General features: G+C 38.7%; 1 protein-coding gene across 1 annotated transcript; it reads left to right on the top strand.

Annotated features, from left to right (window-relative positions):
• Nucleotides 1-5,832: 5,832 nt before the first annotated feature.
• On the top strand, nt 5,833-11,918 carry p2rx3a (purinergic receptor P2X, ligand-gated ion channel, 3a). Its single transcript, XM_020595168.1, has 12 exons — nt 5,833-6,156; nt 7,724-7,859; nt 8,108-8,179; nt 9,194-9,231; nt 9,824-9,946; nt 10,089-10,163; nt 10,268-10,409; nt 10,614-10,750; nt 10,829-10,922; nt 11,318-11,383; nt 11,478-11,555; nt 11,679-11,918. Exons 1-12 carry the CDS (start codon nt 6,023-6,025, stop codon nt 11,799-11,801), a joined length of 1,218 nt encoding a protein of 405 aa, XP_020450824.1. The 5' UTR covers nt 5,833-6,022; the 3' UTR covers nt 11,802-11,918.
• Nucleotides 11,919-11,924: the final 6 nt, after the last annotated feature.

Here is an 11,924-nt window from a genome sequence, read left to right as displayed (position 1 = left end):
CTGATGACTCAGTGAAATGGTGGTATATAGGTGTACCACTTTTCCCTGAATTTTTGAAGTTTGGGGTGGTTGTTTTTTTTTTGTTTGTTTGTTTGTTTGTTTTGACTCACAGAAATGTGTATTTGTAGGTTTAAAGCACTAAGGATTGTTGGTGTTTTAGTTCATTAATATGGATGACAGATATAGAACAAATGCTAAGTCATGCTGTTCTTCTGTGTAGAGCGTTTAAAACTGCAGTATAGTGCTTTTTGTCTGTGTCTTGCCATATGTTTTCACGCTGGAGTAAAATGATTTTTAATAAATTCTAACTCACCTGGTTTTTTTGGACGCACTGTGCTGCTGGATGGTGTTAGATAATAGCAGCTTTACATTTGATTTTTTAAGTTGTGTAATTTTTTTTTTCAAATATTTCTTTTAGTAAAAACATCCCCCAAAATTGATCTTACTGTGGAGAGGGACTATCAGTTCCTCCTATGACCCAGATTCCTCAAACAGCCTGGCAGCAGTGCAGAAATATTCCCTTCTAAAGGTTTTTGACCAGGACTACACACTAATCAATCAGAGAAGGCCACCGTCGGTGCACTGTGGGGCATACAGCTGTATGCTGCTCCCATCATTTACTGCAGTAATATAGCTACATTCGACAATGTGCTTTATTCAATTTCAGACATACTTTTGAACAATATGTGATCTATTTTTGATAGAATGGACCATAGTTTTCCCTTTTCAAGTGGTGTTTATGTAGACTTCTTTATGTGCTTTTTTTGTACACCTAGTACTTCCAATGCGTGAATGGGTGTGCCTGGTGTACATACATGGGTATGTGCTGTATGCCATGCTACACTTTGCACTCACACCGCTTGTGGTGTAGGCACGGCTTTACGTTATTTTAGTGCCCAGTTGAATTTCAGATGCTAAGCCCAGAGTTTCTCTCTAAACTGTGACATTGTGTGACCTGTTCAGCCTTCACAATGAGCAGAGAGATGGGCTGGGCGGAGCAGAGGTGATTTAATTCTAGTCTCATGTTAGCACTGGCTTAATTTTTTCAATATCACATATTGTAGCTTAAATTTGTTGTTGTTGTTGTTGGGAAGTACTACTGTAAGGTCCTACACAACCAGGATGCACCAGCATGTTTTATCTTTTTTTGACAGATTAGACCTCTTAACTGTGGGTATCTATTTTATAACTAGATATACAGCTACTAAATAGACTGAGAGCATTTAGTTACTGGCTGTTTTCAGAAGTAACAAATGAACACAGGCTTATTGGGCATTTTATTATGGAAAAACACTTCTTAGGCATCAAAACCACATGTATGAGGAACATTTAGGTGGGCTGATCACTTGTGTATATTTGTCAGATCTTCTTAAAGGGTCCGTCTGTCACTGTAGGAACAACAGATGAGGGATGCCCCACCCCACATATCTGGCAGAAGAGAAAAAGGTCTTTTTGTATTCAGGAAATTCCCACAGGATTCCCCTCTACTCTGGTGTTGCACATCAGGACCACTTAACCAGGCAAAGTGGTTTGCTAGTGTGTGTAATCAGGGGAAGTTAGATGGTCATATTAGAGAGGCAGTGGTTTTAAACAGGAGCCAGAGGCACTAAGTACATGGTGGTTTATAAAAGGGTTGCTATATTAGGGTTGAAGAAGGTGGCTTTTAAGAGCTAAACGCCCAGATTTGTGGTTCACTTCCACTTGGACTGTGTTTGTTTTGACAGTAAGGTACTCTTCCTGCACAACTTCCTGCAATGCCACTGACCAGGTGTCCTCTGAATGAACTTGTATTTATTCAGTTACATGTTGTGATATTCCTTTCCCATGGAGTCACTTGAATAGATTTTTGCTTAAAGATCACTGTAATCCCAAATCACGTCGCTTCAAAACAGAGTACCCTTATTTCCTGCAATACATTCTTTTTCGGTCTTATCAGTAAACCCTGTTTAAAGAGCCCATAACATGCTAATTTAATGTTTAATATTGGGTACCTCTAGATTAACTTTGGACCCATTAATAGTCTGTAAGTATTTCAGAATGTAAGTATTTCAGAATGATAAAGCCCAAGAGCTTCTTCTATAAACGAGATGATAATTCATGAACGCGCACAGCTCCTGCTGCCGGTGTTGTGTCAATCTGTTTCCCCATCGAGATGTGTTTTCCCCAACCTGAATCCTAGCATTATCCTAACCACGACCACTGAGTGGGTCACTATGCGAAATCGAGTTTTGATCAGGGGAAACGCATCTCAACAGGGGAACAAAAAACACTTACAAATAACCTATGTTTTCAAAAATGACAATACCTCAAATCCTAACTGACACAATATAAAAATGAACCGTATGATGAACCACAACATTAATTAGTTTGAATTTCTCCTCCATAAATAGGTAAACAACCCTATATGTACCAATGAAAAGAGATGTGTAACACTAAATAATTTTGATTATTGTACAGTCCTGTTAATTGAGAAACCCTATTTTTTAACCGGTATAATGCAGATTTAGTAACTTCTCCGTGTATAAATGGAGTTGCTTCTGCATAGAAGTACTAAAACATACATAGACCTCATCTTTTGAGCTTTAGGTCAGGTTTAAAATGATAATTCACTCTTGTAACATTGTAGGTAAGTCAGGAAAGAAGGAAAAGCATGCCACGGGCTATTTAACAAGAGTCGACATACTATAGCACCTCTGTGGGACTGCACAGGCGTACCTTGAGCTAAATGCTAATGTGCATAATGATATGTTTACCACGTTCGCCATTTTAGTGTAGTTATCATGTTAACATTTGCAAATTAACAGCACTAAGCACAAAGTATTGATAGGACTGTCACTGTACTGCAGTTATTTGGGCATAAACCAAATTACTGAACAAATTAAAAATTTCTCCTGATTATGGTGCTCAATGAAAAGTCAGAGAACAGCAAAGTTGTCACAATTCGTAGCAAGCCATTAATACATTTAACTCAAGACCACAAATGCAACCTTCATGGTGGTGCTATAGAAAAAGTACTCCCTCCTCATGTTCGTCTACATCAACAGACAGCGACCCATAATTAATAAATGTGTTCACAGCATCATTGGTTATTATAGGAATGATTATAAATGCATGTCTTTGATATTCATTACATCACATGCAGCACTGAAGCGTGTGTTTATATTTCCAAATGTATGTTTATGTGTATCTAGTATGAGGTTACCATTAATTGCTCACACACATAATGGACCCACTTAAGAGTTGACATGCTGTAGTCTCTAGGCACATATATCTACACACACATTCTGTCGTTGCCTCAATACATTATCTCTTTGATTTGAGAGACAGTAATGCTGCTGGTGCATCATATCGTATGTTGCAATTATTGCACAGTGGTCAGTAATGGCACAGTTTGTAGTTTATTAGAGTGCTTTCAGACTCAAATGGTCTTATACTTGTAAAGCGCCTTTCTATGCTTTTACAGCACACTCAAAGCGCTTTCACATTATTCGGCCATTCACCCATTCGCACTCCCAAGCACTCACGCATTCACACTCAAGCCTCTTACATGGGCCTGTAGTATGGAATCAAATAGCTTCTTTCTGTATGTTTGATTTAACGAAGAGAGCAAAATCATGTTTAGTGGAGACTTACTGAAAATTTGGATTTGTCTCAGCGGCCATATTTAAAGTTATGACATTTTCAGTTACTTTCAATGAACTAAATGCATGTCAGTTTAACTTGGTCATGATTTGCTTCAGTCTGGTTGGTATATAGTGTGAAAAGTGAGAAACCCTCCTTGTTGTTGTTCAAGAGTCTTCAGATGCATTTAGTAACTTTCCACCAAAACATATATACAGTATAGCCTCCATACGGAAGAGGATTGGGGCCACGGCATAAAATTTATTTGAACTCTGACTTCAAAGTTAGAATTCTGAGATTAAAGTCAAGAGTTCATATAAATTTTATGCAGTGGCCCCAATCCTCTTCTATACCTACATGTATTTGTAAAACATGGCATTTTTACATGAAACGAAATATATATGAAAATATAGAAACATTATCTTGTCCCACACCATAAAAGAAACTTAAATGACTTGGCACAAAAACCAAACCCTCTTTCTGAGTCTAAAGTTGTGAAATATGATCTGAAAAGGTTGATATGGATTAAAAGTTCCAATGTGATATTTTCACAAATCTCTTGAATATGAAATGTGTTCTGAGCAGCAGATTTTACAGTTTAAAAATAAACTAGTCTGTGCTGTGTAGTGGACAAACTGTAATCACGCAGTTCCTACAACATTTATTGCTGTTTTTCATTTTTAAAATTATATGTTACTTATCAATATTAGCAACAAGCTAATATTGGCTAGTGGAGGGGACAGTGGCTCTTTGAACGGAGCCAGTTCTTATGGCTCTGTTCCTTTCATAGAGCTGTTGTAAAGAACTGCTCTATGAAAGTTTTTTACAAATGTGGTGTAATTAACTGTTGAAGTGTATCCACTTTCAGTCTTTGTTTGATCGAGGGCAACGTTTAAACACAAGGTGCAGGGCAGAGGTTACAGCACAGCAGACAGGAGTTGAATGCATTCACATAAAATCCTTCCTGTAGATGTTTGCTCATGCTTATTTATGTCTTAAAATATAACTAAAGTGAAACAATTACAAAATAAGGTTTTATTTTCTGATTCACTGCTTCGTTTTGTTAGCGCTGCTCCCTCTCATCATTCATGCTCAACCACCGCTGCTCTCTTTCAACTCTCTGGACGCAGGCAGTGAAATTTGGCGAGGGGCCATTTGGAACTCAGCCCTTCTGGAAATCTGGGCAAAAGATAAAAAAGAACCTCTCTCACGGGCGACTCAGATTCCTTCATTCCTACCAACAAGCCGATGAATAGAATCAGTTTGTTTGCAAACGTAACATCACCAATATTGATGGATATAACCTACAGTGTATATCAGTCTGAACTGTCACAGGCTTAACTGTAGAACTGATCATAGCTGGTCATAGAGCTGATTAAAAGAACAGCCAGATTTTAGAGCCAAAGAAGGAGTGCTTGCTTTAAAAATATCATTAAGAGAAACGTACTATTCCACTTTGTGAAGGAATACACTAAGAGCTAAGGCAGATTTTTAAACAATAAAAATCCAACAGGACTCATAAAGGACTCATGATCACAGGGTCATGACTCATAAAATGGCTAGATCTCTATTGGAGGTCACACGAAGGACTCAGCTGATATAGTACTGTGTATCTTGTTTAAGTAAATATCCTTACAATGCCTTTGTCATATCTGACTGAGGTGAACTGGCAAACTAACCATTTGATGAACTCTGCCTCATTTATATAACAGTTTAAACAACCAGGTAAGTCAGTGCATAACCCTAGCCATTATTTTGCATCTTGCTATTAAACTGCATTTGATAGTGTGTCTTTTATGGTACTTTAAGGGACAATGGAAGGTTTGTGAGTTGATTCCCTGTGAGTCACTAACACTGAAATATGAATGAAGGTGAATGAGTTGCTTGAGATGAAAGCATCACTAAAAGGGTTTCAGAAATGTCTGGAGTTGGGATATTGATTGGTACATTTTGACAATTCCCTGTGTGTCATTAGTGTGTTTTTGAGTATAACTGGGATAAGCTAGAGATGATGAGATAAAAGAGGCAATCCCACAGGGAGCTGTGGCAAAATGTGAAAGAGGGAGGGACAGAAGAGACACTTTCACACTTTATTCACTCATTTGAGTAGAGGAAGGGGAGGTCCGGTTTGTGTTAGAAACCAATGAAACCAGGACAGTGAGGGAGATGAGACAGACGGTGAGGTTTAACCATCAAATATACAATGAAGCACAAGAACACAGGCCACACCAAGGAGTGAAAGACGGGACCAGTGTGAAGTCCACAGTTCCTTCATTAGAATCAGAAGTGAGCTTCTTGACTTTCAAACACATTTATACCACACTTCTCAGAAGGCATCTGTTGAGGCTGGACAGGAGTTGCATTTTTATTTCAGACTCAAGCAGAGCACTGACAAGCCGCCATGGGCTTCATGGCGTGGGGCTTCGTCACCAACTTCTTCACTTATGAGACCACCAAGTCTGTGGTGGTCAAGAGCTGGTCTGTGGGCATCATCAACCGGATTGTACAGCTGCTCATCATCGCATATTTTGTCGGGTCAGTGCTGTGTGTGCATGTGTGTGACTTCTTAGTCTCTGTCCATGCTTGTTTGATTATATGTCAAGAAGCTCAGAGGTTTCTCTTGTTAAAGGATCTGTTTATCCAAATTAAATTTATAAACAGACATTTTCCCACTTATCTAAAATGGTATACAGCCATTTTGGTTTGGTTTGTCAAGGTCTTCAAAGACTGAAAGCCATGCCAATACAGTAGAGGTGATGGGAATTCATTTAAATAAAATTCCACAAACTCAATAGAAACTTGCATCAGGAAAAATATCCACATTACCTTTGATAATAAATGAAACACTTTGTGAACAGTTTCCCCAAAAGTATTTTATGCATAGGAAATTGTTCCTGTAAAAACTGTGAAACTGCTAATTTACCAGTGGTGTTTAGCATTAAAATGTCCCTTATACTTCTCAAGTGAAATTACACCTTACTGCAGAACAGCTCAAATCCTTTGTATGAATAAGAATAGCAATTCCACAGTGTAGAAATGCTAAATAAACAAGTAGAAATGTCCTGCATTCAAAATTGTGCTTCAATAATAATCATACTTTCCCGTTATCAGTAAATTTATTGAACTATCAGAAGTAAAAGTACTTAGTGTATGACTAGTTCAAATTATCTGAAGATTATTACTCATTGATAAACATGTGAACATATTATTTTTATTATATTAACAATGCATCATATTTTACATACTATTCATAAGCTTTGAGTGTAAAAACTTCAACTCCGACAGTCAAACAGAAGTAAAATGTAGTGATGTAAAAGTATAAAGTAGCATTAAAAGCAAATGTTCACTAAAATATAAATAACATTTTTTTCATAAGTAGAGAGTCTGGTTAATTAAGTGCTGAGCAAAATCTGTGATAAAAGATTATTAATCTGGGTAGAGATACAATGGAAACATTGGGAGAGGGAGCAAGGAAGGTCCCCAGTTGAAACGTAACTGGGGACAACTCAATCAAATGAAATGGTGGTGATTAAACTCAGTTCTAGCCCCTACTGGTGCCTGTCTTGTATTACCATTACATTCAAGCCACAGTTAAGCATTTAGTTGTCCAAAAAGAAGAAGAAAAAATAACATAATTGGTGACTGAAAAAAACTCAAAGCCAAAGAAAGATGGTAGCCAGAAATGGCATGTAGCTTTGCCACGCTCAGTTTAGACATATACCCAGCTGTCCAGATTTGTTATGGTAAACAAAGTAATGTGTTAATATTTTTGATGTGCTAAAAGAACCCAGACATACAGTAAGTCATGTCTGGCATGCTGGAAATATCTGGGAGTTCAGCACATTGCAATTTAAAAACTGGGTAAAAAATTTTTATTATGCAAAAAATAGAATATTTTTTTCCAGACTGGTAAAATAGGCTTGTGGTAATGCCTTCAGCACAGTGGTAAGTGTAAAACCACTGTCTGGGTTTTTTCAGTTCATGTGATGCTTACCTCTAGCTACCTTTCACGCTTCGATTTAATTATGTCCAGAAATGAGACTTTAATCTTAACTTCTTAAATGAACTCTTGAACCTGCTGTGTTGTGTCTCTGTCCCGCAGCTGGGTCTTCATCCATGAGAAAGCTTATCAGGTGACCGACACTGGCATCGAGTCCTCTGTGGTGACCAAAGTAAAAGGCTTCAGTTACCATGAGAGCAATGTGATGGATGTGGCTGACTACATCTTCCCCCCACAGGTGTGTGACCCTGAAAACAAATAGTTAACACCCACACAAACATAAGCATGACTTTGACCTCAGGTACTACCACTATCTTCTTGCAGTGTAAAATGGTTCGGCTTCACCCGATGTAGCTGTAGCTATGTGTCTTTATGATGATCAAGCTGCCAGTTTACAGATTGATAAATTTTTCTGTGCTATGAGGCACATTTTGACCTTTGTATATGCAAACATGCATTAACCGTACGTGTCCTGCTGTGTTTCAGGGTACAGGTGTGTTCTGCATTGCGACCAAACTCATCGTCACCAAAAATCAGTTCCAAGGAAGATGTGCAGAAGTGAGGACACATTTATAATCTCTGCTTGTTTTTCCTCTTTTCATTGATCAATCAGTCTCAATGAATCTGGTGGTTTTATTAACTACGTCTGAAGCACTTTACAGGTCGGCTCCTTCTGTTCGTTCCCTTGAATTGTTAGTTTCCTTTGAACCAGAGTGCATCTTCATTTCATTTGCAGGCAGTTTTGCAAATGATTTCATTTTACTGTATTTATTATATCGCTTTTCAATATAAATAATAAATTGCACAGACCTATTCTAGTGAGTTTCTGGCAGCTATCAAAGAAAGAATGGGAATGCTGCACATTCATAACTCAACCATTTATTTCATCTTGTGAAGACTGACATGGCAAACTGTCTCCATCTGGGTAAGTCCAATAGTCACACAACTGATATTTATACTGACAAGGATAGGTGCTTCAAATCAGAGCCCTCAGGGAACTTGAAAGACAGAATTGGATGAATCTCATTTTCTTTATTTGATTGTTCCTTGATCCTCACTTGACCTAGAGGTCACTCTAATCCACCATCTTGAAGGACATCCCAAACTTTTATTCCTGCTCTGAGGTGTAAGGAAGCTGCCTGCAGGAGCCATGACTGAGGATACACAAGAGCATCCTTTTTAGTCTTTTATGGACTGATGCCATTTTATTAGAAATCAATTGGTGACTGGAGGAAATCTCATGGACATCTCATGTCGCGTTTCCTCAATTCCTCTCTCTTCACATTTTCTTCTTTCATCTTATGTGAGCCGGACACAAAGAAAAAACACAAGTGAGGAAAACATGAATGCAGTTAAGGGAATAGGGATTTAGCCAGTGAATCTGTAGAAGGGTTGATTTAAGCTGTGGAACTGTGGAACAAAACATGGGAACATATCTTCTAAATTATTTGCTTAGCTGCCTCTCTGTTCCCGTGTGTACTGTTGAAGTGTTTAGTAATCATTTTGTCCTTAAAAGCTCTACAGTAAATCCATGTTGACATGACATTTTAAGTTTCTGTGTGTTTGTTTTAGTCTGAACAGAAGTTTAAGTGCACCACAGATGAAGACTGCATCAAGCATCTTGGTTCTATCTTCGGCAGTGGTAGGTCTAACTTCTGTAAAGAAAAACGTTCACATCATTATCAAAGATAAACAATGTTATATATGAAATGTATATGTTGAAATGTTATATTTCAAGGACACTCTATATACCTAACCAATACTAATCCTGCAGAGGTGAAGTGCTGAATCAGTTTAACATGCAGTAAATTCAGCTGATACTGGGCGCTCTTGAACACGCAGTATCAGCTGATGCATCAGTGGCCTTCTTTCCCCAAAGCTGTGCCTGTTAGAAGATGTAAGTTACTTCAGTCCTTCAGTCTAGTGGTGCACTGATGCTGAGCGACTGCTCGTCCCAGTAATTGTGATTCTGATGACCAGTACAAATTTGTTTGGCCGATTAGTAGAAGCGAAGGAGGGGTATCATGAAAAAAAAAGTGATGTCAGAGCAGCAAAGTATGAGCTAAAAAACAAAAAGTAAGGTGCATCATTTCACAGCCACACACTACAAGTGATGTCATGTTAGATCCAAAACCAGATCAGTTCAAAAATGATGAGTGTATCCCTTTAAGTGACCAGAGAATATCCTATTCAACATGTTTCTTCTCCTTCTCCATCTCACACACCAGGAGTAATAACAGGTGTTTGCCTTAAACCCTCCAATGACTCAGCAGGTTTCTGTGAGATCGAAGGATGGTGTCCAGCCGAGAATGACAAGGTTACAGTGTAAGATTTACACACACACACACACACACACACACACACACACACATACACACAGATATGCATGTGCAACAGACAGTTTTGATCTCATTGAAGGCATTAATTTTCATCCACACCGCTCTTGTTCTGTCAACATCCTCCTCAGTGATCCAATGGATGTGAAAAACTTCACCATCTTCATCAAAAACAGTATTCGCTTTCCGCGCTTCGGTGTCACAAGGTAGGTCACACACATATACAGTATACACACACTTGAACATAAGCAGCTGAAAATGTTATGGCAAAAGGTTTTTTTGTCATAAACATGAAATCTTTCTCTCCCAGAGGGAACATTCCCCCCACAATGACGTCCAAAGAGATCGAGAACTGTACTTACCATCCGGAGACTTACCCCTTATGCCCCATATTTCGTGTGGGGGACGTGCTGAACTACACCGGGCAGAATGTGTCTACGCTGGCTATTGAGGTCTTATCTGTCCTGTATTCTCTTCTTCCTCCTTCAGATGTGTCTACGCTGGCTAAAAAGGTCTTACCTGTCCTGTATTCTCTTCTTCCTCCTTCTCCTCCTCAAAATGTTCTGCAGTCCTCATCCCCAAGGCTGAAATGTTGAGACTGCACAGGAACTACAGCCTCAATGTGTGTTTCTCTTTTTCTGATCCTTCTCTCTCAGGGGGGAGAAATAGGAATAATCATTGAGTGGAAGTGTAACCTGGACCTGGACATTACGTATTGCTTACCCAAGTACACTTTCACACGACTGGACGCACCATTTGCCAACAATTCAGTCTCCAAAGGCTACAACTTCAGGTACCGAGGCTGAAATTTCCTTCTGTTGTCTACTCATGTTTATTTTTCTTGACATTTTTTTCTTTTCTTTCACTGCAGATTTGCCAAATATTTCAAAGGAGAGAATGGGACTGAATTTCGGACACTTTACAAAGTTTTTGCCATCCGCTTTGATGTTATAGTCACTGGCATTGTGAGTTGTCTGAAAATGTGGCACCTGTGAATTTGTTTGTGTGTGTTTGTGTACATTTAAAGTAGGTCTCAGTAGCTTTAACACCACAACTTATAATTTTGACTTTTTCAGTCTTAATAGTGCCGGAGCTTAATTTTCAGCACACAAACATGAGACTGTTATGCCCTTCTCATCTAACTCTCAGCAAAACTGCAACTATTTTGCAGAATTTCAAAATGTTCTTTAGCATATTGAAGTCATCGTCTTTAAAAATGTATGGGCTTTCAACAAAGACTTGTGCAGAACACTGTTTTAAACATTCACATTTAACCTTTACTTAAATTAAATGTAAACATTCTGGGCCTGTATGTTATGTCATCTTAACTGACTCCATCTTTTTCTGGTCGTCTTTCCAGGCAGGAAAGTTTAATACAATCCCAACAATGATCAACTTGGTAGCAGCCTTCACCTCTGTTGGACTGGTAGGAGGCTCTGATCAGGCAGAAGATGATAAAAAAACACAAAACAAGGATTTCTGTTGTTAATGTCATAACGCTCTCTCATCTGTGTTGGCAGGCTGCAGTTCTCTGTGATGTTATCTTGCTGAACTGCTTGAAAGGGGCAGAGCAGTACAAAGCCAGGAAGTTCGAAGAGGTGATGTTTTATAATAGAGATGCATCCATTTTGACTACCAACAGTGATTGACCAAGGTATTTAGGCCATAACTTTTTTGTAAGAGCTTCTTCTCATATCTTCATCACTGTTTTCTCCACCTAGGTGTCAGAGGCTCAGATAGCATCTATCAATCAGAGCTCAGGCAGCTGTCTGTCACTCAGACCAGACAAGAGCTCCTGTGACTCTGGAGCTGTTTCCCTCTCTAATTCTGACCAACCTCTCTGACTGACAACATACGACAGTCTGTAGGAATGGACACTTCTTCTTTCCCTTACTGCCTTGCAAGAGATTCATTACACCTTTTCTGGTTGTCAGCATTCTTCAATTAGTGTAGGTTTTGCAAATCAA

The sequence above is a fragment of the Monopterus albus genome, unplaced genomic scaffold (assembly GCF_001952655.1).
Source record: "Monopterus albus unplaced genomic scaffold, M_albus_1.0 scaffold2.1, whole genome shotgun sequence".
Taxonomy (NCBI): Eukaryota; Metazoa; Chordata; class Actinopteri; order Synbranchiformes; family Synbranchidae; genus Monopterus; species Monopterus albus.
This window is presented reverse-complemented; position numbering and strand designations above follow the sequence as displayed.

Bases quoted from the DNA above. Each gene is read 5' to 3' on its own strand.
- p2rx3a (XM_020595168.1), top strand. From the start codon at position 6,023: ATGGGCTTCATGGCGTGGGGCTTCGTCACCAACTTCTTCACTTATGAG. The intron at 9,232-9,823 runs CATCAAGCATCT...TCAACATGTTTC, and splicing joins TGCACCACAGATGAAGACTG to TTCTCCTTCTCCATCTCACA. The intron at 10,923-11,317 runs GTGAGTTGTCTG...TCGTCTTTCCAG, and splicing joins ATGTTATAGTCACTGGCATT to GCAGGAAAGTTTAATACAAT.